Source organism: Ambystoma mexicanum, chromosome 2p (genome assembly GCF_040938575.1).
Source record: "Ambystoma mexicanum isolate Mex_15411 chromosome 2p, UKY_AmexF1_1, whole genome shotgun sequence".
NCBI lineage: Eukaryota > Metazoa > Chordata > Amphibia > Caudata > Ambystomatidae > Ambystoma > Ambystoma mexicanum.
This window is the reverse complement of record NC_090923.1, coordinates 344918767-344946623: the sequence shown is the minus strand read 5'-3', so window position 1 is coordinate 344946623 and position 27857 is coordinate 344918767. Positions and strand designations below refer to the sequence as shown.

General features: G+C 43.7%; 1 protein-coding gene across 1 annotated transcript in view; it reads left to right on the top strand.

The window, feature by feature from the left end:
- The window catches only part of DNAH12 (dynein axonemal heavy chain 12), a 3791933-nt gene that overhangs the window by 621543 nt on the left and 3142533 nt on the right, over window positions 1-27857 (top strand). Inside the window, exon 14 of the mRNA XM_069643677.1 lies at window positions 6061-6186. Within this exon, the coding sequence (XP_069499778.1) occupies window positions 6061-6186 (126 nt within the window). The remainder of the gene's footprint in view (window positions 1-6060; window positions 6187-27857) is intronic.

Below are 27857 nucleotides of genomic sequence, written 5' to 3'. Positions count from 1 at the left end.
CCTGGTAAATCTTCCAATAGGTTATTCTACAGGTTAATGCAACACAGGAGGAATGCACCTAGAGGGGGGTCTTGTGGCGATACATCAATACATGGTTACCATCGTCCTGTTGACCGGGTATCATAGGTCGCGGGGTTGGGTCTCAGGGCATGGGACAAGCGGTCCGCGTTATGTCTTGTTAGAAGTCATTATGGATGTGTTCCTGTAGTGTTGCCATAATATTGGGTGTCCTAATTTTACAGGAGCCATTAACCTAAGGTGAGCCGGTGGGTCGTGGAGCTTAAGAAAGGGCGCCTTTGGATCTGTGTTTTAAGGCCGGGGTTTACTCCTGGGTTGTAAATAATTCAGGTGGCAGGCCATGGCCTTGGGTGCTGCGGGGGAATGTGAATGCTTGAAGCGGCTCCAGCCGAATTGGGGTAGGTGGAGCAGGGCAGCACAGGCCTCTGCTTTTCCGTCTGGCAGGCTTCACTGGGGGGAAGGGGGAATGGCCTTGCATGTGCTCGCAAAGGTATTTTCCTCGTGTGTTGCATATTTTAGGCGGAAGAGACATAAACATTCATATAATATACAATACTCATAGAGTCTTTTCAAAGCTCACGTTTTTGACGTTGCTAGTGCCATCCATATGGCCAATTCGAGCGTATTACTTATACACTAAGTTTCTAACAACTACAACATTTTGTTATACGCCTATACATGCACGATAAGTGAGGTAGTAGTAAGGTTGGTGGAGCACGCAGGAACAGCCCGCCAATGAGACTGGCGGCAGTGGCACATGGTGAGCTTGGACATACATATGGTGCATTTTCGTGCACCCCTTGCGTGAGCTCTCAATATGGTTAATTTGTCTTCCTTTGCACTCTAGCAGCATTAGTTCATTTATGGCGCGGGACCGTGGGGTGCAGTCTTCTTGATGAAACACATAACACAAAAAAAACCCGGGACACTTTTACTATTTGCGCATAGCTACAGGGATATGGGTGCTTCATCCCTAATGTCATGTAAACACACACACACTGCCATTTTTATGGAGTTTACAGGTTTTTAGTCAGAGAGGCTGTGGAGAGAGAAGTTTCACCACAGGTGGTTTGCTCATTAGTATTTGGGGATTCTGCTTTTGTCAGGGGACAGTGTATCGCTGTTTCCAGCATGACCCTGCTGGCCGGGTCATGCTGGAAACAGCGATACACTGCGGAAGGTAAAATATTACAGTGTTGGTATCTAACACTAGCTCATGTCCATCTGTTCGTGGGAACGGACTCTCAGCGGATCTGCCAGAGAGCTGTGGCCACAGGGGTAATCGAAACTCTCCAAGGGTGGGGGCCGCGCTGCGGTGCACAGGGCTCAAACCATCTTTATTAGACAAAATGGTTTCCAGGGCCTAGCTAAATTCAGCAGGTTTGGTCAATGTCTTCAGCCAGTGGCCATCCACCACCTGGGCCCTGGTGGCAGGAAGGACCCCTGACGAGCCATGGACCTCACGGTGGAGAGGATGCAGGGGAGGGGGGTCTCTTGGACCAATCCTCCCATACAGTAGCTTGGAGAGCAGTCACAGCTAGGTCTCAGGAGTGAGAGTGATGAGAGATCTTTAATGAGCACACACAGTAAAACACCAAGAATTACAATGAGACAGAAGTATACAAAATATACTGTTTATTTGGGTCCGAAGATTCAACACAGATGAGTAACAAAAATCAATAGTAAAATACAAAACAAGCAACACACTATGTAAAGTATATACAATCACTGGAGTCAATGTAATAAAGTTAATAACTCCACCAATACCTCTAAGGGAAAAGGGGAATACACTTTTGAGCATGACAGATTTCAGAAGTAACAATCCTAACTTAAGAAGTCCGCCCTACGATGAATAGAGCCTTGTGCTCAATGTTAGATGTGCGCGTAAAAGCTTGTGGTCCTGCATACAAGTCACAAAACATCTTCTTAGGAAGCTGGAAAAGGTTAGGGTACACATTCTGAAGGGGTGAAAAAAATTCCAAGAGTTAGGAGTGGGTCTGCCGCAATGAACAAAGCTATTTCCAACTTTCTGAGGGCTTTAGGAAGTGAAGGCGACCCAAGCCAAAGAGAAGACCACAAGGGATCATACGTGTGTAAAAGCGTATGGATGAATAAGGGGCCCACTGGTCAGTGACAACAGTACCTACCGTCCTTAGCTTGGTTTTGGTCCAAACTTGGCAGGTCTGGAAGGGGTCGTCGGAAGTTCGATTTCCCACCCTTGATTGAGCTTCGACGTGCACAGGCACTGTGGGTGCAGTTGCAGTTCTAGTATGGGACAGAAGCTGTAACTCTTGATGCAGGTGATGCAGAAAGAAAACACCAATGCAGCTATTCCCAGGGCACAGGAAGGATTGTGGGAAAACTGCCTTCAGCGACCGTCATTGGAGCATAGTGACACAGGGGCGCCCAACTCTCACAATCAGACGCAACCTTCTCTCCTGCGCCAAAGCAGCTGGGATGACGAAATACGGTAAAAAGGTGCTTTGCAGTGTAAGTTAGGATTCCCCAAAGTGGCAACGCTCCTGCACGGGTGCCAAGGTATGAGCTGGACAGTCCACTGGATTGTCCAGGAACACATCCGAACAAGCTCTTTTGCAGGGCAAACAGGAGGCGTTGAGAGTGATTATTCCCACCACTCCAAAGGTTCAAAGCACCTTTGCAGGTTTTCTGAGATCGAGCGCAAATTACGGCTCTCCCGGGAGAGCAGCGGGCTCAGGGTGCCAACCTTCTTTAGTGCGTCTCTGGATAGCCGTTTGTTCTGTTCAACTCTTCCGGATACTTGGCTCCATCTACAGGTCGATCCGGACCTGTTGCTGATCTGCCGGTCTGCATTCAGGACCCCTCCTCATATCCACAAGACTGGTGCGTGCCGCACACAGCCAGCCAATGAGAAGATCTGCCCCACTCATGCAGGCCAGCAGTGGTCCAATCAGAGACCACTGCGGCTCTCATGTCCTCGTCCAAACCAGATACCCCGGCACCAGTAATGTGGATTGGGACCAGACAGTCCCAACACACTTTCTGGGTATTTACAAATGTGACCTGCAGGAGCCCGCCAAAGCAGCAGCTTTCACGGGCGATTACATGCCCAAATAAAGAAGTCCTGGGTCAGCAAGACCAGGGGAAGGACAAAGGACAAAATGGTCAGGAACAGACAAATGACCTCATGGCACGGCCATGACGGACACTAGCCACAGTCATTAGTCAATTGCGGTAAGCACTGTATGGCTCGGTATAAAGTTGTAAAAAATACAAGGAAAAGCATCTGCTCCCACCAGTCTGTTCCTAGGCACATTGTACAATCATCAGAAAATCATCAAGGGATGACTAGGGTCAGAAAACACAAGAACCCCTTTGCGTGGTACAATATTGTACTTTGCGCGATGATAAAATGTGAACCAAAAGTGGCAACAAAGTCGAAAGACTAAGAGAAACAATGTTTCTCAGTCCTGACAGCCTGAAGGACGTGTCCGATTCCCTGTAACAATTAGCAAAATCCCAGTGTAGTGCAGCTGAAGGCTGTGCTCTGCTGGCAAAAGTCAGGTCGGGATAACAAAAGCAAAAGGTTTGGGAGGTTCACAAATTATGGAGGTTTACCTTTAGAGAAACTTTCCATAACACTTGTTACTGAATCCAGCTGGACAATGGGGATGGAGTACCTTTGTAAAAACCTCTTATGAAATCAAAGACTATAATCAACTAGTACAGGTACAAAGAGAACAAAACATGTCTGGTCTCATTGTAAGGTATATGGTGATAGCTTAGTATTAACGGAATCACTCCTTGCGTGTACCACATTAGAGTGGGGACATACAATTTAGAAAGTGTCTATCATACAACAACAATGAATGAATAATTTTGTTGTACCTCAATACTCGATGCACAAGTCACTTTTTGGGGCACACTTGTCACTTTGTTAAATTTGAAATTATATGTTTTATATAAAAAGAAGTCCATACTTATAAAAAATGTTGTAAATGTTTGTGAGTATGTTGCCTTATTGGCAAGGTCCACAATGTGAGGAGCGAGAGGAGTAAAAGATGGCACCAAGGTTCTTTGCCTCACAAAAGAGTGAGGGGGGGACCGATAGAGGGCGGCCAGAGGGTTGGAGGGAAGGCGGGAGCTGGGGTCCCAATGAGAAGAATCTCAGTCTTACTGGCATTAAGGCAGAGATCATTGGCAACATACCATGCCTGAATAGCAGACAGTCAGTAGAGTACCCCTACTGTCTTGACTGTCCCTGTCCCAGGGAGGTCTAAAGGCCATGCCATAACCTTGTCTCTAACTCCCTCAGTGACTTCCTAGGTGACCTAGTCAGGTAGTCTGATTGTCCTGGTGCACATTTCCTCCAGATAATCATCTCTCAACCTTTTCCTCACTCACCTTTTATACTCTCGTTTCTTACCTCCTATCTGTCTCTCTCTTCACTCTCTGTCTCTTGATCTTACCAACCTCGCCCCTTCTCCTGGCTCCACTCTCCAGCACCCCCCTGATCTCTCCCCTCACTCTACACTCCCTCCTAGCCCCAACACTCTCTCACCCTTCTGCCTCCACCCTCCAGCTCCTGTCTGATCTATCTGTATCTCTCCTCCAACACTACCCCCGCCTCTGCTCTCCTCTACCCTCCTGCCTCTAACATCCCCCTCTGCCTATCCCTCTGCCATGCTCTCTCACTCCGCTGAAGCACTTGTGTTAATTGTAAGATAATAATACCCTTCCCTAGAAATATTCATCAGCTACCACTGACTTTGAATCTGAATCATTTACAATGACAGTGGCCCAATCCATCTTTCTGGCATAGAGAGATTGGAGCCACATCTTTATGAAAATGATCTACAGTGACCATAAATAGATAGATTGTAACTGCGACTTCATAAGTGCCTTGCAAATGCCTGGCATATGCTCTGGACACAGCCGTCATGACAATGTACAGTTGGTGACATGGATTTTACTTGATTTAGTTGTGATACCCTAGAGACCCAATTGTAAATTGCATGACTTTTTACCCCATTTTTCTAAAAGAAATTGTGCTCTAAAAATAGCTATTTGAACACATTTAAAACACTTTTTATTGGGGGGGGGGATAAACCCCAAAAACTCCACTACATTGGTTAAGAGTCCCTAGCTATGCTCTGTCGTTTATGCTAATTGGGAGATATTAATGCACCTCCACTAAAAATATTCACATGCTCCACACTGACCTTACATTATTTACGATGCAAATGTCCCCCCAGGAGACACCCACTCCCCTTCGATACCCAAAGCTAACTCCACCACTGTTGGAGGGTCTTAATTTGGGGGGAATCTTTCTACCTGCTCCACCTTTACTATACTACCAATTTCGGTGACCCTACTGGGGGAGAATGAGGTGGATCACATTTGCGTTCCCCGATCAAAAGAGTACCACAGTGTTTGGTAGGTCACACTGGTGGAAACTTCTGCTGGTGGGGACCACTATTTAATGGCATGGTAGAAACATCTACTTTGCATCGAAGGTGTTCAAAATGGATCTGTAGATTATACTTCCACTACTACCCTGATGTCACTTCCGGTTCGAGAAGTTAAAGGCAGCTGACAAAATAAATGGAAGGTACCATGTGCAAGATAAATGCTTAGTGACATGTTGAAAATAAGATGATCGAGAGAGGCTTTATCTGGGAAATTGGCAGTAATTTATAAAATGATAGTAAAAATCTAAATATTTTATTTTTACTTTATGTTCCCTAATGATTTGATCAAACTAAGCTACAAACAAAAACCAAATGAGTAAAAATGCTTGTTCTTGAGCAAGCTCTAATCTAATCTTAAAACCAGAATACCTTTCTCTGATGGCAGCAACTAGAGACTAACTTACTGACCAAATTCTGATAGTTGGTCAAGTTCCTTGAAACTGTTGGAGGGAAATCCCTAATCAGTCCCTTTTCAGGAGCTAAGATTAAGTTGTTGATAAAACGCTCAGACAACACAGTGAAGGGAATGAAATTCACATTTAGTTGCATTCCATGTCGTATTTAAAATATGTACTCATCTTTTATCTTTCAGGAGTGTGTCCGGCAGTTAAATTACCTACTAGATGTTTATATGTTTTCAAATGAAGATATTGAGCTGAACTCTACTGTGATCCTGTGGCCCGAGAATATTAACCCTATATTTGATGAAAACGATGAGGTCAGTAAATATTGCCCATGACTAGAGATAACCACAGCTCATCCCACCATGCGTCTGCTGGTTGGGTGCTGGGTTTTGTTGACAATTAATATTTGGAGTCTTTAACCAATCTGTTCTTCCCAGAGTATTCCTATGCAAGTTGTAATGCAAACTTTCTGTGTCACTTTGTTTGAAAATACAGGAAATATTTTATGAATAATAATACCATTCTTTTTTTTTAATACCAATACCAGTTTTTCAGATATCTCTATGGACATGTTACTTTAATGTAATTATGTAGTGCAATTTATTCAGCTTCTTTTTCTCTACTCACAATGGGGATTATTTGGGTCACTATCCTGGTAATGATCAGCACATGCGCCCATCATACGGCCCAAAATAGATGTAATATAATTCATACATTTTCCCTCTGGTTTTATTTTCATTCTTTCAATGTGCTGTAAAGATCTTTGCTGCATTTCTCTATAAATGTTATCGAAAAGACCTCCGATACATAATGGGATCATAGTAATAATTTCCAGTCTTTTAGTGTGTGCTCCTTATGTGGAGCCGGTTATCGAAACACCTTTTAAGTAATACTTTGAATAAAATGTATGATTGTTTTCCTCAAACATACAGACAAGAAATGTGACTGCTTTGTTATGGCGCAGGGATAGCCAGATTCCTCATAGCATAGGCCATGCGAAAGGGAGACCATTTCACCTGTTTTTTTGAAAGTGAGAGGCTTGTTGAATAATTTGGCTTATGTTTATGTTGATTTTATCTATAGCACTGATTCTTTTTTCCATCTTATTATTTGTCAGAGTTTCCAACATGTCTAAACATTTTAACTATTGTATGCAATTAGGCTGTTTATTTAATTGTTTTCATTTCCAGCAGACACTACTTTCTGATATATTTTTGTTAGAATTCTAGATACTATCCTATAAGCATTCTCTCTGACATCTAGGTGGTACTTGTTTAATCCCCAACTCAGCCCTTCATCCTGCCAAGGTAGACAAATTGCATACCATGAAATTCGGTCATTATAACACTTATAATGATATTGCTTAGAAGTGGGAGGAATCCTGCATGAAGTACTACATTGAAAGGTGATATTATTATTCTACAACACTATTCTTCATAAGACGTGGCACTATTGTTTAAAAAATGGTTACAACAAAGGAAGATTAGTTTCTAAATGTCTCTTCTGACTCTCAACCAAAACCAGAGGTGAAGGCTGCAAGCTTTAGCATTCATCTTAATCTCTGGTATTGCTTTGGGCAACCGACCTTCGCTCTTCAGCCTGTAATCCCATTACTGAAAGGGGAAAGACAATATGCAAAGGGCAGCCTAGCCTGAACTGCTTGGTCACATCCATTCTGCAGGAGACCACAAGCAACCCCAGAAATGCTTCATCTTTGGCTGTCATCAGTGAGATGTAGCTTGGGTGTCTTCCCAGCAGCTCTGGACCGTCATGTGGACTGACTCTCAAAACTCCAGATTTCTGAACAGCGCTGTTATTGCAGTGCAATACCTTGCAGGACTCAGATAAGGTAGCAGGCATGTTTCTCCTAGATCTGCTGAGCTTCAAACACATCATGGATCATTTAAAAGAAGAGCTCTCATGGTCTCTCAGCTAAAACGTCCAGGAGGCAACATTTGGATGATGGGGATCACACTCAGTTTTCATCAAAGAAAGCAAGGATGACGACACCTGTCCTCTCCATCTGAAACCCTGATAGTTCCCACAGAAGAGGCTGCCATTTGGCACCCTTCACTGTCCATTGTGCTACCATTCAATGCTTCTTTCCAAATGTAGGCATTCCTCATTGAAGCATTTCACACTTGTTTCATCACCATCTTAGTCTTGGTCACCCAAGGAGCCATCTTTGAGGCTTGTGAGACTGCTCTTGGCACCATGGTCCTCCTTGATGTTGAGACATTTGAGTCCACTGTTGAAGGTTCGACTTGTTGCTTCAACTAAATAACACAGCTGCATGTCACCATTACCAATCAGGAGCCTTGGTAGCCAAGTCACGATTTGTGATGCAAAGGATCAGACTTGTGACTCAAAACATAGATTTTCAACTATGCATTTGTGGTCAGGATAAGGTTAGAACAAACACATTTCTGTTCTATGGGTTTATCTACAATGAGTCAGGAATGCACCAGGAATATAGTAAAACAGAAAAGGTCGGGGTTTTCTCTCTATTGTTTTAGAAATAGTGCCTTCCCTCTGCATTCTTAACTAGATATAGTGCCCAACTGCTTTTGGTTCCAAATCATAGTCACAGCGATATAGCGCTTAGTCGCATCTTGTCCCGAAATCAGTCTCAGGGATGTAGCTCACAGTTGCCATTTGTAATCCACCCAGGATTATAGTGACTGGTCCACTTCATCTCATTCCAAAGGATATCGTGTCCATCTCAACCCCCAGGGATATTGTGGACCCCTCACTAGCAATGGATATAAAGCCATTCTCTTTGGTAGGGAATATAGTGTCCTCACTGGTAAGGGATAACGTGTCCCTCTGACTGCATAGTAGTAGGACACCTGTCGGAAGCGCCAGCTTGTCAGACCTTTTAAGCCTGAAGGGTAGTCAGAACGTGTGCCTCCTGTATGCCTGTTGTCTCCTTCCATCTAGTACCGTTCTCTGTGTGGTAGGCTTCCTCCCTCCCAGATGACTCGCCCTCCTCAGTTGGCTTCTAAAGGCTGTCCTCCTTTGTTCTTGACATACAAAAGCCTGTGACTGATGGAACTAATGTTTGCATTCTCTGGAGTTGCCAGGTAGGCTCCACTCAATGTCAGTCTCTTTTGCACCAGTGTTCAGATTGTTGAAAAAGTGCAACGATCTTAAATTAGGATGGATGTCCCTCCTCCTCCATGTGGTTTTGCTCCAGTGGATCACAGTACTCGGAGGAACAGTTTCTATCCAGGTTTTCATGGCTTGTGTCTTTTATTTGGCCTGATGGGTGTTTCTCCTTCTGATGAGACATGACATGCAGGTTCAATGCAGGATTCGGAGAGGGCCTGCCGCTCCAACCCTGTACCACCCTGGGGAAGCTCGTGGCTAGCTTTGTGAGCCCCTAGAGAACACTTCTGTCTCTAAAGCACAGTGTACTTGGTTCTGAATACTTTGGAGCCGATTTACCACACTCCAGTTTCATTGTATGAAAATGTATACTGGGCACTGGAAGCAGAACCTTTCTTCCCAACTCCTGATCCACCATCAGATTATGTTGTTGTCTGCAGTGAGAAAGTCTTTTACGTTGTCCTGACTACTTTCCCCCAGCATATCCAGGTTTCAGTGGGAAGGCACACTTTATATGAATGTGGCCCTTCGGTGACCTTTATCGACCTCAGAACCCTGGTCTACTGTCAAGGTGCACCTTAGTCTTCCTGGGTCAGTGTACTGACCCAGACAGTGTTACAGAATTTTGTTGTAATCGAAAGTGTACCTTAAACTGGTGGCTGCACCAGTTGTATACATCCTGGCTCAGAGAAAGCGTTTTTTTTTTTTATCCTAGTGGCTTCCAAAATGGAGCCACTGTGTTGTGAAATACATTTACCAGGCAACTATGCTTTGTTGCACTGGTCGTTTTTTTTTTTATCCTAGTGGCTTCCAAAATGGAGCCACGGTGTTGTGAAATACATTTACCAGGCAACTATGCTTTGTTGCACTGGTTTGTGATTGGGTGGTGACTGTGTGATCTCTGACAAGCAGCTCACAAAGGAATGTTAGAGGTTAGCTGGAGTGATGTGCAGGTGCTTGCTGTCTGGTATTCCTCTAAAATCTGCATCTCCTGAGTTTGCCTGGGAGAATGCCTATGAATGTTTGTGCGTGTTGAGCAGCAGAGATTGGCTGGCCCCAAGAGCTTGAATGGTGCCTTGTTTCTGACTGATAGATTAGAGTTACCATCTCTCCTCTTGTTCAGCATAAAAGCTGACAGTCTATTTGTCAATAGCTTGGGTTTGATCCAAAGGCATTCAGGAGAGATGACTGACCCAATGATATACATGGAAGCTCGCCACCAACACCTTTTGGGACTCTAAAAACCAATTGCAAACATTGGTTTTACTGACAAGAAAGAACTGTGTACATTTAAATCTGTTCATCCATTCTGAATGATTGCTTGACTGCTCATTCCATTCTAAAGCTTGGAGAGTCAGGAACTCAGGAAGTAAACACTTTGTAAACCAAGTCGAGTGGTATATCTGGGCCTTGGAAATGGAGCCTAGGCAAAATCTCCCTCATACCAGTAATCATCAATGTACTCACTTTCTACAACTATTTATCTCGAATTACTCTTGCCAGCTCTCCTCAAACTCTATTATCCATTCCCTTTAAAGTCCTACTGTCTCTCAGCCTAGTTGGAGGAGTATCAGAACTACCACTCATCAAGCAGTGCACTTGTCTGATCAGCAAACCTGCTTGCATGTTTGGGATTCTAAGGATGACTGCACCCATGAAGCAGTGCACTTGTCTGTGAGTAGCCATGAATGAGACTCGGATACAAGGGGTTCTTGGTTTTGATCAAATACTTTTATTCAAATAAAAGAGGGTTGAAAAATACCTCTGTTGCTGCTCGAAGAGGAGTTTTCCTTCCTAAAACCAAAACTAAGGGTCTGTCAATGTCAGAATATCCAAAGCAAAACCGTCCCACGTCCAAAGTACTAATCTGGCTCTCACATTCTAAAAATCAACTCTAAGGTGAAATGGGAAAATGTATTTTGCCTTTAGTAGTGTACAAAATGTTCAAAAAGAAAATGCATAACTATACACAAAAAGTTCCAGAGGGAAAGAGTTCCTTGTTCCAGAGATTGGTTCTCTTCCCCTGGAATTCTCTTCACTCTATTCTATATTCAAGAATATCAGTTACGTAGGTTCTTCTAGATGAACAACACAATTGGTATACAAAACAGCTTGGCTGTTAGTCTGTATCTTGTTAGGATACCTGGTGTACTCCGCTGACAGGTTTTCTTTCCTCTTTAAGATGTTTGCACAACCTTTTGCTAGTCCTGATGTGTCCTTATCAGGACTTCTTTGGGTACTGTCTATTACACACTGTTCAACTTGACAATGCCTGGTGTGCTTTCCTGGCAGGGCTTTCTCACATGAACATGCTTACAACTTGCATCTGCCTGGTATACTTGCCTGCCAAGGCTTTTCTTCTATGAACATACTTGCAACTTGCATCTGCCTCTTATACTCTCCTACCAGGGTTTTCTTATATGAACACACTTACAACTTGCATATGCCTTGTATACTCTCCTGCCAGGGATTTTCTCATATATATTCTTGCCCCTTTAATCTTCTGGTATACTCTCCTGCCAGGTCCCGTGTGTACTCTGTGCTCACTAACACACTTGATAGTCGCTTATACTTGTTCAGTCTTGTCTTGAATCCAACTGATATTCTATCCTGTTAGGACTTCGCTTACAGGTGTACTGCATACACTCAGAAACTTGACATTCTCTTATACTTATTCTGTTCTGCCTCTTTAAGAAAGGTCCACTTGTTTGTTCTCTTGCATATGCTTCATTCACGTTAATTCGGTTTTTACAGGGTTGCCAGTACGCTCAGGTAGACTCACTGGCTCTTGCTAGCGTATGTAGGTTCTCGCGCTGCAATCCTCTGGCGGTCTTTCGGCATGCCACTCCCTTTTGTTGCCTCGGCTTCTCTGCCTATTGTGGCTCCCGTTCAGCTGTTCCGCGTCTTTTTGGGCTTCAGTGGCATGGAGGTAGCCTTCCAATACATGCAAACACCCAGAGAAGCCTTCTGTTCGCTTCTGGTGTTCACGGTATTAGACTTGTTCTTGCAACAACTAAAGCACATCATGTGTTCCCCTGCTCCCAGTGATCTTCATTACTCAGCTCATCTTATTAGTCACAGAACTTTCATTTTTAGGGCAATGGTAGTCTGTTTCTGATAACTTGTATGCAAAGTCTGAAAAGGGGTTCTCACTGATTTTAAGAGGCAAGTCAGTTCTTGAGGACTAGTATGCAGAGTTTGTAAAAGTGTTTTCATGAGTCTTGAAAGGCAAGTCAGATTTTAAGGACCTGTATACAGATCCTGTCAAAGTGTTTGCAGTACCTTTCCTAGGTGGGTGAAGGGAGGTTTGACAGCTAGAAACTACAAGAAGTTAACAGCTGGAATGCTTAAACCTTGGGTTACATCCCTGACATCCGAGATCCTTCAATTGAAGACACTGCAGGGGATGACTAGCTAATTTTCTAATTCCTTTGATGCCATCTCAGAGACACTAGCACCAATAAAGAGGAAATATTGCCAGGTGGGACACAAGCGCAATAAATGGTTCTCGGCAGATATCCAAGAACTCAAAATCGGAAAAATAAAGCACTTGTATACGTGGAGGAAGTGTCGGGATATCTCAGACCTAGAATTCTCCAACCTAAAAAATAAATGCTCAACAACAGAATCACTAGGTCTACCTCGGATAGTAAAGAACTATTTAAAATCTTGAGAGAACAGGAAGCCCCCAGGGGACCTAATAAGGAACCACTGCTGAAAGATGAGGTCTGGTGTACGTCGATTCAAGACGCAATGTCGAATAAACTGGCATTAATTAAAAAAGGCATTGACGCAAAAAAACATACCCTTAATAAGCAATCCGACATAGAGCACACCGAGATCATAGATAACGTGAGTACCTCGCAGCAATTCCACTTCTCGCCGATTACTGAGGAGGAGTTGTCAAAGGTCATCAGAAAGCTTAAAGCTACCAGCTGCAAGCGGGACCCATGCTCAGCTATGTTTATTAAAGAGTGTTCAGATATAATATTGCCGATGCTCACCAAATTTGTGAATACCTCCTTCAAGGAAAACCATGTCCACCAAGGACTAAAACAAGCTTGGATTACACCGCTTTTAAAATGGTCTAGTCTCTGTCCAGCAACTCTGACTAATTATAGGCCAATCACCAACACACCCTTCCTGCTTAAGATCTTGTATAGGGTGGTGTATAGCAACATCTCAGTACATCTCAATACCCATCCCATACTGAACAAGTTCCAATCAGGGTTCGGGCAATACCACGGGAACGAGATGGCTCTCCTCGACCTGAAATCCAAATTACTCCAAAGAATGGATAGTGGTCAGGTCTCGCTACTCATGATCCTTGATCTATCTGCTGCTTTTGACCTGGTGGACCATGACATCTTGTCCACCAGGTTAAAAGATGTCGCCCTATTTTCAGACCAGGCGACACAGTTGTTTGCGTTCTTCTTGAGTGAAAGACATTGCAGAGTGGCCAGTGGGGAAGCTGAGGCAAAACCAGTTGCTGTGGCATTTGGCATGCCTCAGGGGGCATGCGTTTCGCCGACCCTGTATAACATCTTTATGGTACCTTTATTCGATCTCATGGCTCAAAATGAAGTTACCTTTAAAAACTATGCTTATGACACGCAGTGCGTCATCTCGGTAATTAACTGGTTCTCACAGTCTGGATGAGGGTAGTATTAATAAGGTATATGACCGCACCCAAACGTGGATGGTACAACATGGCCTTGACCTCAATAACGATAAAACTGAGCTCATGGTGGTCGGCACTGAAAATAAGCTGGCTAAGTTGGACCCCATGTTTAACAGTTCCACTATAGCCAACCACAAGCTAGAAGTAAAGCAGAAAGTGACAACATTAGGCATAAGATTGGACCAGAACCTAAATATGAAATCACAAGTGAGCAGTCTGGTTTCTATATCAACTTATTATTAAAGACGATAGCGAGAGCCATAATAGGCTAAAAAATCGACTATTGCTGTAGCCTCCTTATTGGCACCTCCCAATCCGAGATCAGTCACCTTCAGGTCATCCAATATGGTGCGGTCAGGGTGATTAAGAACCTTAAATGGCGAGACCATGTATCAAAGGCTAGGCGTAGTCTACATTGGCTGCCAGTGAAGGCAAGGGTCCAATTTGGAACTCTTCTGATCACTCATTAATGTTTTTTAGGCCTAATGCCAGCCTATGTGAGGGAATGCATTGTAGAGAAACAGAACCTGCGGCACCTTCGATCAAATAATACATCCCAACTAAAAATACGCCGCTGTAACACCAGTAAAGCCCTCAAGGGAGCCTTTAGCATAGTCGCCCCAAATGCATGGAACAGGCTTCCACTAGATTTAAGAGAGACCAAATCGACTGACATTTTCAAGAAGAAATTGAAAACTATTCTATTCTGCTAAATCCCAGATAGCCTGTGTCCTAAACTGTCTGCCGTCATGGATGAATATTTTCCCATGCATTTCAATTGCTTATGTCTTACCTATAATATGTGCGCACCGAGGGAAGCACCGTTGAAGCACTGCTTTGCCCGCACAGTGCTATTCTGCTGTTCCAGTTTTGGACGTCCATACGCTTTCACCAGCACGACTACGGTATATTTCAAAAAGAAAGACTGTAATAGTGCTTATAACTACTCACAGACTTTTCTTTGCCATTTATACTGTTTTATTCAGCTATTTTAGATGATTTTGATCCAGTTTTGGCAAATTAGACATGCCCCTTGGCCCACGCAAACGTAATCAGACTTCCGCGCGCACTGAGGGAAGCACCGATTTGTGGCTTCGCTGCGGCATCGGGTGATCAGTGTGAGATCCTTAGAACAACTTTATTTTTGCAGACCTAACATCGTGTAGAATACAAAAACCACATGAAGAAAGGTCTGTATTCCTTACGAACAGACATGCCGGCCTCGGACTGTATTGGAATCAAGTCCCAACTACAGCATTTGTCTGAATGCTGGGAAAAGGGGTAGAGCCATTAAAGCATGCTCAACTCCAATTAGCAATTTCAATAGAGAACGTGGAACGGATAAACATAAAACTGCTCCCAACACTGACATCTGCTCATTTTGCTATGAAAAGGCTACTAATCTAAATGTAGCCTCCTCTGAATGTCAACAAATGCCCTATAAACCATTCCCGATGAAAGTTTTTTCTAAAGCCACATCTACTAAAAAAACAACCAAGACTTTGACAACAGAGAACCCTAATATTAATTCTACAGTGGTCCCGTTGCAAAGTAGCTCGACTATCAGAGCCCTGGATAAGGTATTGACAAACTCTCAGGGCATGGCTGCCGAAGAAATGGATGAATCTTTCGTACCACAAACAACATGCATGCTTTCTGCTAATGCCTCTATGTCGGATAGCTTGGTTTTACCAAATGCACAAACTACATTAACTGTTGTAAATGCCCAGGTAATTTCAGTAGACATTCCCTCAGAGGATGCTATTATTGATTTAGAATCAACTGCTTCTTGCTTTTCAACCAGAGAACTTTTGCAAAATGTATCATGCTCTCCAGAACTGTTACAAGACACGAGCCGCACGGACTCCGCTTCAGTATTGTCTTTCATCGCCCCGACCCCGGTGAGGCTTGTGCAGCCCGTATTGGGCAATACTCCAATAACACATGAGTCGCCATCGAATAAAATAGCAGTAATCACTTTAGAAGTAATGAATATGGCCTTGATGGCTCTTGCTAAATTGTATGAAACCATCAATACAAAATTGAATCGAACAATCAATACAGCTCACCTCAGTGTTAGATTGGCAAAAAATCATCACTCATTCTCTGGCGCAAAAGCAATGTGTTGCTTCTGTGGTGCTCACATCCGTAGAGTCACAGACTACTTTGAGACCCTCGAAAAACAAGACAAATGGCGAAGACGATATTTCACATGGCAGAAGCGTAAATACTCCCTTTCCTGATGAAGAGACCATTCCAATAGTACCATTTGTAAATGGGATTATCAGAGACACTTACTCTGATGACCCCCCTGCTATAGCTTCTACAATATCAGGTTCTAATACCACTCTGAAACAAGTAGTGGATATGTCGACTAGATGCTCATACACAATATTCTCAAAGCAAGATCATCAGAAAACCAAAACGAACCCTAAAACAGTGATTAAATCACAAGAAAAGAAAACATGAAAACAACAAAAGCAATAGCTAATTCAGCCACAAAACATTTTTTTAAGACCAACAATAACTCTAGGAGAGGCCTTACCATGGCTTCAACTGCAGTAGCGAAGAAATACTCTAAGATGGCTCAAGCAAAAATACAAGAGGAGACGCAGGAGGTGAGTGATGCGATAGCAGCCCTACCCAAGGGGAAGGCACCGGGCCCAGATGGTTTAGGAAATGGGTACTACAAAACATTCCACACATAGTTGCTAACCCCCCCTCACCTGGCTTTTCAATGTAATCAGAGACAAGGGGTCAATCTCGAGGATATGGGACACTCGGCCACGATATTACCCTTAAAACCTGGAAAAGACCCAGTAGAATGCACTAGCTACCGCCCCATAGCACTCCTCAATACGGATGCAAAATTGTATGCAACAGTGCTGCCAGAGATAATACATGAGGACCAAGCAGGCTTCGTAAGGGGGAGGCACACACAGGATAGTAATTGACATCATCGATTGGGGTGTGAGAGAAAACCAAAAATTCTCGATAGCAGCGCTGGGCGCCAGGCGAGCATTCAATAGCATAGATTGGGAGTATCTAAGACTGGTACTGGAGGGGTTTGTTTGTGGACCGACATTTACTAAGATGGTATTAGCAAACTACCAACACCCATCCACGCAACTTATAGTGAATGGCTACACCTCAGAAAGAATCAGCATTAGGAGAGGTACTCTACAGGGGTGCCCTCTTTCCCCGCTCATATTTGCTATGGCAATGGAGCCATTTGCAATTAGAATACGGGAAGACCCAAGTATTACAGGGGTATGTAGCAGGGAGTCCCAAAATAAGATAGCGCTCTATGCAGCCAATGTCATGCTCTACATGGTCGATACCACACACACATTACCCAGTGTTATCAATGAACTACAGAGGTTGGCAAAGACATCAGGGTTTACAATAAACTACTCAAAATCTAAAGCACTGAACATTACGAGGAAAGGGGGGACATAGCTCGCATGGAGGAACGTTATCCCCTAAAGTGGGAAAAGCAGTCCCTGGAGTATCTAGGGATTCAAATCACCAGAGAAGTAAAGAATTTACTTAAGGCAAACATCGCACCTCCAGGAAGACTTGCAAAGGTGGGATGTTCATGAACTATCATGGTTCGCAAGAATAGCGGCGATAAAAATGACCTTGCTTCCCAGGTTACTGTATGTAGTAAACTCAATCCCGGTGGAGATACCCTCAAAGCTAATTAAGGAACTTCAGAGGTCAGTGTTCAAATTAATCTGGGGGAATAAGAAACTGAGGATTCAAAGAAGGATCCTGATGCGACCAACACTTCTTGGAGGGCTGGGAGTTCCAGACGTAGGGAGGTATATATCAGCTGCCCAACTGACACCAATGTTGAAATGGGCGGGCCAGGACCCTCTTCCTGGATGGGGGAAAATAGAACAAACAGTGACAGATAGCCCACTAAAAGTGCTACAATTCCTAAAGCCAAGCACCCGAGAAAACTGGGGCACCCTATTGGAGGCCACTAAATCGACCCTACATAGCTGGGATAGAGCAATCCGAGGCAGTAAGGTCAGACAAGGTCTGGGTCCGCTATCCCCCATAGTGCATAACACAGACTTCTCACCCGGACTTCATAAAACATTCTGGGTAGGTTGGAAGGACGCAGGCACACTGTCTCTACAAGATATGTACCAGGATGGAGCCCCACTATCATTTGAAGAGTGTAAACAAAGATTTGGCATTAGCGAAAACCACAGATTCAAATACATACAACTGCGCCATTGGATCTCACATACAGCGGTAAAAAAGGCTGGGCTAAGACCTCCAGTGGGCCTAGAATTAACAATACGGGAGGGGACACCCACAAAGGGGATAACCAGACTACACAAACTCCTGGACAGGGCGCAAACAGAGGACACCCTCCAATACATGAAGGATTGGGAGCGGGACATAGGGGAGGAGATCACGCAGGAAGAATGGAGTCAAATCTGGAGGAGGGCACATAAGCTATCCAAATCCACAGCAATCAAAGAATCGGCATACAAACTCTGTTATCGCTGGTATATGCCCCTGAATAGATTACACAAAATGATCCCCACGTATCACTCGGAATGTTGGCGACAGTGTGGGGAAAGAGGAGACATGTTCCACATGTGGTGGTCTTGCTCAAAGATGAACGTGTATTGGAAAGAAATCCTGGGCCACATCAGAGACATAACAGGCTCTGACCTACCATGGTCCCCAAAAGTAATTCTGCTAGATGTAGTAGCGGACGGGAAATATGCAGCCTCAGGGAATAGAGCTACTCTCATAACCCACCTATTGACAGCAGCGAGAATGACAGTGGCTCAACGGTGGAAGACAGTGGAGGGCCCCACAGCACTGTGTTGTTGGGTTAAAGTGTGGGGAGTCATGGCAATGGAAAACATCTGCGCCATGAAGTCGGGGAGCTATCTGAAATTCTTGGCTATATGGGAACCCCTCCAGGACTATGTGGGAGAAAGAGAGGCTCAATATTTCAAACCACGTATCCTCAGAAAAATTCACATCAGATAAAAGACAGAAGGGACTATAGCAGTTGGTTTGGCTCACGGAACTGAACTGGTCATGAACCAAAGGTTTTTTGGTAAGGACAACAACGAGGGAGGGCGGTAGGGTGGGAAGTTCAAGAAGACAATCACTGGAGATGATGCAAAGGTTCAAGCACAACGAATAAGGGTTTCATGAGGGTAGCAATGTTTTATTTGTTTTTTATAAAGTTGGTTAAAAAAAGAAAACAGCCTATTCTGACACAAATTCCAGAACCCAGGAATACATTGGTGGATTCAAATAATACTATCACGGAAAAACAAGTTACCATATCAGAAAAACAGAACTTTGGGAATGGGCAGCATGACGCTCTGTCTGACATTAGGCATACACTTACACAGCTTGTTGTGTTGTGAGTCCTTGCTTAAACTCATTGGTGAGACAAACTGTGGCCGATAATTGTGGTACACGCTCTAGGGATGTTTTTACTTCTCAAGTTCCCAAAGGTAATCCAACGCAACTTTCTAATATACCTAAGCATACAACTTCACTGCACTCTCTCCTCATCAGTTATCGCACCAATCCTTTCTTGAGCTATGATTTGAATAGGAGGAGTATTATGGCCATTTTTTCCACGATACCAGCCTTGGAAGACATCATGTCTAGCGAGATTCTAGATTCTAGTAGAATTTTTAGATAACAAAGATCTGAGTGCTGTTTGTCTATGGATGAAATCACGTGTTGTACTTGACACAATTTGGCTGGCAAAATCCTCTTTGTGAATTCGGCTTCTTGCTGTCAATAAGACCCAATTTCGAAACATTTATTCCCTCTAGCAATTCAAATAGAAGAGTTCCTATTGTTGATCTCACCACTCCTCAATTGCAGAATGAATTCACAAATGAAATGCCCAATCAGTGTAAATGTCAATGTACACACAAAATGTAACTAGATGGGGATTATATACATCATAAAATATCAATTTTAAGCTGGAACACACATGGATTCAAGCATTTCATTCATAATCCTAAAAATATGTTTGGAAATGATGTCATCATACTGTTGCAAGAAACTTGGCTCACTATAGTTCCCTCCTGGAATATGTATGACATTCACTTACATCCAGCGAAAAGAGGTGAAAAGGGAAGACCCATGTCAGGACTGATAACCGTGACAGGTATAGCCGCCAATATTAAATCCGTAGCCTGGGCAGCCCCGAACCCCTTTATGCAGCTAACAAAAGTAACTATACATTCCTGCAATTATGCAATCCTGAACGTCTACTGGAATTTCAAATACTTACTTTTTTTGAGATTTAAACAGTCTGATGGAGAAAATTCTTTTAACACCTGATATTACTCATACCATCCTAGCAGGAGATCTAAATTTACATCTCTTTGATAATAAAGTGTTTAAGGCCCCTGAAAGATTGGCCAGTACACAGAATTTAGTGTTATTCAATGGTGCTCTTGCAAATGACATACCACCACAAAAGACATTCCAAAGGGGTCATCAGAGTGCAACAATTGATTACATATATGTAGATTCAAACCTTTTTCCGTGTATATTATGTTTACAAACAAGTGAGTGGACTGTGAGCAACCGAGGACTTTGTACTCCTCGTGATTATCTATCAGGCTCAACAACAACTAATAACAACCTAAACAGAATAAGCTGGTCGGAAAAATATTTGCTCCGCTTTATTATCTACATAATCTCAGAACACCAGAATTCAGTAGATAATCGTTTAGACATGGGTCTAGACTATTACAATCTTATGCAACTTTTTTGTACTTAATCAGGACATAAAAGAAAGTCATTATATCTTAAACAGAAAAGACAGGCAGTGCCTATTGAACAAAGGGCAGTTACTCTACGCTCAATCAAAACTAAATTTAAAATTTGTCTGCGAGCGTGAAAAGCTAAAATATACCAGAATGATGGTGAAGACATGCTAAGAGTTATACAACACAAACACATGGCCCAGATCTGGAAAGCTCTGAACATAAGTACAAATCACTCACAATTATCAACCCAAATAAATGGAGTGAGTGAAAACAACTGGATAGATCATTTTTGCATTTATATGCACTACCTACAACTGAACATTTATCAGAGACACCAGAGAAACCCCAATATTTTAGTTTGAAGTTCGACAGGGATGACATCCTCCTTTATATAAACAAGGCGAGCTCCTCCACAGCCCCAGGCCCTGATGGCCTCTCAAATTATACACTAAAAAAACACCCCAAGATTTGGGCTTTGATATTGTATGACATCTTTTCCTCCATACAACAAATCCCAGAATCATAGAGGCATTCCATCATCCTGCCGATATATAAAAAAGCCGATCGACGGGATCCGGCCAGGTATAGGCCAATAGCCCCGGGACATTTTCTTTAGCCGCATAATACTCTGGGATCTTTATGCCACACAGAAGCAACCAATTTACATGGCATTTGTAGACTTCCGTGTGGCTTTTGATTCGATAGACAGTCGGCTGCTAAAAGACAAACTTCTTAAATATGATTGCCCACAATCCTTAAGAACAATAATTGACCTACTACATACAAACACCACCATGCAAGTCAGACTGACCAAGTACCAAGCAAGGGCTCAATCAAGACTGCATACTAGCCTCTACCCTTTTTAATATATTCATTCTAGATATGGGAGAAAACTTTTGGAGTTTGGTGGCAGATGCCCCTAAATTAGGGACTCGGATCATAGCATGGCTCCTCTATGCGGATGATCTGGTGCTTCTCTCACAAACCCCAACAGGACTGCAGAAATTACTGAATGTTCTCCAATGTTATGCCCAAAAGAATAATCTAATGATAAATTTACAAAAGACACAAATAGTAGAGTGTGGGAAGTTTGTGTCAAGTCGTTCTAATAAATTCACATGGAAAGTCCAGGACCACAAACTCAAAGTAGTTTCGCAGTATAGATACTTGGGGTTACCGTTCAGCAATCAACAAAATGATAAAGTTTTTGAGTTCACTCTAGAATCAAAATTGGCAGCCCTGATGTCACAAGCAAAAATGTTGCTATATAAATATGGCAAATTCACTTGTACTCATGTAATGACTTTCATTCAACAAAAAGTAGTTGCTATTATCACATATGGGGCTGATACAATGATTCCGAAAAGACAGCAATATTGGGACAAACTAGAGGCCCATTTCTGGAAGCATGTATTGAATCTGGCTAAAAGTACTCCCAATGTCTTGTTACGATATGAGCTGGGAATGTTATCATTACATGTACAAGTGATATGGAAAATGTGTTGCCTTTTAAGAAAATGCTTATTAGGTGTCACTACAAGTAACATCTTAAGGGTATTAGCCAAGTATTTACTCACCTCTATACATGTATTTCCAGAAAAATGGAGAAACAGTATACTGAATGCTCTTGCTGATGCAGGAATCTCGATTGAGCTCTTAGTTGAAAATCCAACAAGAGCCAAACTTAAGTTGTATCACTACACAGGAAAAGTGTAGTATGCTTGTTGACTTTGATAGCACCATATTTGGCCACAAATAGTTCTGCACAATGGCTGATTATCTGATTAAGTGTCCCTCTAATTACATGAGAAATAAGCTATTGAGATTCCGATTAAATCTATGGCCAACAAATGACGTAAAGTAAAGATATGAAATTCTGTCGTTTCTGCTGAGACAAGAATGTAAGAGAAACCTTACAACACATTGTCGTAGACTGTAATGCCTTGATATCACAACGAAAATATTTTTTTAAGTCCTTGTGGAAAACAGTGTCCAATATCCAGGGAAGAGATTTTGCGTAACGTTTTCTCCTTGAAGAATATAGCAGTCAGAATTACGACAATACAACTCTTGAATTCTGTATTGACGAGTAATGAAACAACTAAAGAGAGAAATATAGCAACATTTTGAGTGAAACATCATTGTTCAAAGGAACAATACAAAAAGCAGCTAATGGTTAGAGTAATATGAATGCTTTAACAGGTAAAATGTATATAATCCTATGGAATTTTAATATTTTAATATGTAAATGTAAATTATATATATATGGGCACCCTTAAACCCACAGGTAACTGGTTGCGTGGTATAAATGTGAAAGTAAAGTAAATAATGAGAACCTTTTGTCCAATAGAAAAGGTCCTGAGCAAAGCTTTCTTATCTTGGTAGGTCTTTTGGTTTTCTTGAACTTTAACCATGTGGGCTAGAACTATTGTTGTGACAATAGCCAAATGTTCTTTTAACCGTTGGTCTGTTTAGGAAAGGAGCAGGATGGCTTCTCCCATTCTTCCCAAGTCTCCCGCAACATGTCGACCTCCGGTGGCTCTCTGCCATATAATAATTCAAATGGAGAAAATCCTGTTGATTGTGGTTTTCAGACGGAAAAAAGGTCCCAAGGTGTCATGATATCCCAGTTTTTGCTGCCTGCCTCAGATAATATCTTTAGGACAACCTTCAGGGTTTTATTGAATCGTTCCACTAAACAGTCAGTTTGCGGGTGATAAATGAAGTCCTGAGATTTTTTATATGTAGGATTTCGGTCACGTCTGCCATTAGTCAACACATGAAGGTAGTCCCCTGGTTCGTTATGATCTCCTTCGGGATCAGGTGTTAGAGAATTTGTTGGGTCATATTATTGCATAATGGGAATGCTTCTGGATATCTGGTTGCATAATACACAATTAACAATATAAAATGGTTCCCAAATGTTCATGGTTCAAGGGGCCCAACTATGTCTATGCCTGTACGTGAAAAGGGTACATCAATGATTGGTAAAGGTTGTAGTGGAGCTGGAGAGGGCATCTGAAAATTGATCTTTTTGCACAGAGCACAAGTAAGCACAGAGTTTTTCACATCGGCATAGATTCCCGGCCAATAGAAACAGAGTAATACTTGTGCTTGTCTCTTGGCTGTTCCTAAGTGACCACCTGTTAAATGAGAGTGAGCAATTTCTAATTTCATTCTTTTATGACTTTTGGGTACGATTATCTGAGATCTGGGAGTACCATCAGGACTAAGATCGCATCTATAGAGTAATCAAGTTAAAAAAAAAAATATGTGCCTCCCTTTCTGCCTGCCCTCCTCTACAGGTAACACATGGGGAATGGCAGGGGTATCCTCAAAACAAAAAGGGGATACCATGTCTCGTCCGATGATGCCATGACACCCTACCGAGGGCTGCATCTCCCCCTGTGGTCCTCCCTCATATAGCCGTCCCCAAGGTCAGGATCAGGTAGCGGCTGCCATCCCGTGGCTACATGGGGAGAGGTCACCGACAGGAAAGTGGGGATGACACCATCGAGTTAATCACATGTCAGACCAGCACACTAGTTCCATTGGCTTAGACGTTGTGGATATATTGGATGTCCATTTCAATCAGAAATGACTTGCAATAATACATTTACAGATGTGGATGCATTCACCGAAAAGATGCCTGTACAATAGCACAAAGTTGACAACAAGTAGTGACCAAGTGGGACATGGACCAGAGACAACACAAAACAAAAAAATATGAGGTACGGATGACTTACAAATGTAACTTTGACCGAGGTAAAGAGTGAATGTAAAGAGTGAATGTAGCAACATTTAGGACTTTTGGCCTCATTACGAGTTCAGCGGTAAGTGGTAAAATTGCCAGTAAGACCGTTATCCCCAACTTTACCACTATGCCATATTACGAGCGACCCCAGAATCAGCGTTAATTCCCCCGGCAAAATGACAATGGCGGAATTTCCTCCAGTCGTAAATCTGCCAAAAATCAACGGCAACAGCGCTAATTCCACCGACGGAATCACTGCCAAATACCAAAAACCCATGAATGCAAGATTAGTACAGTAACAGCGGAATTACCTCAAAAAATTTCTGATAGGCAATGTTTGTATGCATTACCCTTAGGGTGCACTACAACAACTCCGACTGCAGGTAATAGGAAACCCAACATTTGGTATAAGCCTGTACTACACAGTTTGGTAGTGTGTTGAGCAGCCAGGCTTATCTCAAGAGGGGTCAATGTGAGGTGTAGGGGAGTTACACAGAGATTCACAGTGACAAGTATTCATATAAACACTTACACACAAGGTTTCTTGAATAAACAATTATTAATTTATTTATCAGTCAGTTAGAGTAAGCCTTCTTAGGAAGGGAGCAATCTAAAAGTAACACTAAAATACACTTCAAACACACACTCTTAATATTCGAAAATCAGTGAAGACCCTTTTGGGATGGCCCACAGACACAACCTACACCCTCAGGTGACTTCAATAGCTAGGGTGCTGGGGACATTAATATCTTACTGTTTGCATTTCGAATACTGTTAGAAGTTGGTAAAAGGAAAAGGTTATTAGAACAAACAAGAGACCACAAATATTCTTAGGCAGGCAAATACTTTTGGATCCCCTAAGCGGAGTCATTCAGTATAACAGACTAGGCCAAAGCCAATGGGCAAAAGTCTTATATAGGATGAAGCACCTCTGGTAGGTGAGTAGAAAAGTCTTTGCACAATGTTTTAGAAGTCTTTGAAGAAAAGAAGAATCAAATGTAGGGCCACAGGCTGATTAGACTTGTGAGTAGTAGAAGATGCAAGCAACTCTACAATGAGAGGTAAGTTCTCTCAGACTTTACAGTATTTGTATTGAAGAAAACGTGCAGCAGAAGACTTCTGTTCCTGTGCAGCTCTGCAGATCTCTCTGTTCCCGGGCCTCAGTCGTGGGGACAAGATGGAGGACTTCTGGGGACTCCTGCACTGAAATGGGACTGTCACCGCTCGCAACCAGCAATCTTTCTAACAAGTGGCACTTCAGTGTTTCAGCCCCTCGCGTCTACCGCAAATAGCAACACTGTGGTTCATGGCTGTCGAGATGGACTTTCCTTGCTTCTGGGGTCCCGCACTCTGTTGAGGGGGCTCAGGCTCGGTCATTCCTGCTTCCTGGGAGTCCGGAGGATCTTCCTGGAGCTCTTGGCCAACTTAAAAGCAATGCACACAATCTGGTGTTCCTCTCCTTGGCTATTCGGTTTCCAGCAGCAACTCCGTGGAAAAGCAACCAGCTGCGAGAGAATATCCAAGTGGCTTACTTTGGTGTTGATTGGTCCCACCAACTCAAGGGGAGAAGTCGTCCTAGCAGGAGCTTCTCTGTCTATACGAATTTGGAGTTTCAGCACAGCAGCAGAGCTTCACAGGGCAAACCAACGGTCCAGGAGTTGCAGCAGGCGTCCTCTTCAAGTTCTTCTTCGGTTTCTTTGTCCAGTGGTCGACTCTGCCTTCCAAACCAAAAGCCTTGCCTTTTATTCAGTTCTCTCCCATTCATTCCAGCCTAGCTGTCAGTCACCCAGCAGGGTGGCTGTCCTTGCCGGACAGTCAGCCGGCCAATCACTACAGAGTGCATTTGGGTCTTCTAGTAGACTAAGCACAGGGAGTTTCGGGCACCTCCCTCTCTTCCTGCCCACCCCAGACACCATGGAGCCAGTGGTGGGTTTTACTTGTGAATCCCGCCAAAGGCAAAGCGAACAATGGGACGAAACCTGGTTTGGCGCGCAGAGTAAATCTCAAGATGGACCTTTGCACAAAGAAATGCCGAATAAAGAAGACAAGGGCCATTTTGACAAAAATGACACCCTTGTCTGCTTTACTGCAGCTTTGAACACAGCCCGAGGTAAAAGCATACCATGGTAGTTATAACAAAAACACTGCCACCAGCCATTCAGTGAGGAAAGGGTAACATTTAAATTGTTAGGTGAGACGCTAGACAAAGGGGATACTAGGTAACCCCTCCAGCACCCTATTGTAAGATAGTTTGTGCTGGGTCTAGAAAGTTACAAATGTAAGTAAAGTCAATTTCACTTTACTGCTCTGGGAAACAGTAGTTTATCCCAGAGAAGGTATTTAAACATTTTGGAAATCTAAACGATTTCCCAGTGCCACTGCACTGAAGGTGCTGTGTGACACAATGCAAAAGATGATGCCTATGGAGTTTGTCAGACTCCACAATCAAAAGAAGCAGTGTTCGGAAATCACATTAAAATACATGAGAAGAGGGGGGGGCGTGGCCTGGAGCGCCAGCAATGCGGCTGCTTCCCTGAGGGCCTGCGCCCGAGACCCACGGCATTTAGCATTTAATCAACCCCTAGCGATCGGACCGAATCGACTGATGGAGCTAGGGCGAGCTGATATGCTGGGGCACCCGCCGATGTGCAGTAAGGCTCCATTATTCCCTGATTAAGCACTGAAATGGATCGAACTCTCCCGCGCTCGCAGTCCGGCAGCGACGTTTCCAAGATGGCGGACGGGACCTGCTGAGGAGGTGGAGGTGGAGCTGAGAGGAGAGATTCCTCGCCCCGTCACCGGCGGCTCGCTCCGAAGATTTCCAGGGTACTGACGCGGACAGAGCCGTGAAAACGAAGGGCTCCCCTCTCCGTGGCTGACCAGCGAGTAGTAGGCATCCGAGAGCGGCGACAAAAGAGAGGTGAGCCCATCCCCCATAAGCATCGGCCCTGCGGAGTGAGCGAAGCGCTCGGCCCCCCGAGGCACTCACTAATTGAGGGCCCTGAGGCCTTGCTCTAAACTCGGCCCAACAGGGGTGAATCACTTGAGTCCCTGATAAGTAGCGGAACTCCGGCTTCCCCTCCCCCAACACCATTCCAGCTACGACAGAGGAACCCGGACACACGGCCATAGAAGCCTGAACCTCGATCCTCCGCTGGCCCAGCCACCTGGCAAATTCCTGGGGCGCCCCTGCCCACTGTCACCCTGATATCCCAGATCTCAGCCCTGGTGTAGAGCCTGAAACATCAGCTCCCTGGCGGGCAGTCCCCTACCCATTGCGACCCAACCGGAAAAGAAACCCCAGGGTCATTGTACTGGCAAGATGTCGAAGCCCGCTAAAACAACCAAGTCCTCGGACATTTCCACCATGCTCCTAGCGCCGGATAAGGCAAAGAAGCTGGACCTTCCGCCTAGGCTCACCCCACAGAAGGCCCCGGAAGACCAAGCTAAGCTGGTCACCAAAGATGACATTGTGGCCTTCATGCGGGACATCAAAGCTGAGTTTAGGTCCTGCATGACCGAGCTCACCACACGTCTAGAACAGACAGACCAATGACTCACAGAAGCCGAACAGAGGCTAGGAGAAGTCGAGGACTTAACCCAGAGCCATGACGCAACGCTAATAGAAATGCGGCGCGAGATTCAAGCGCTCCAGACTAG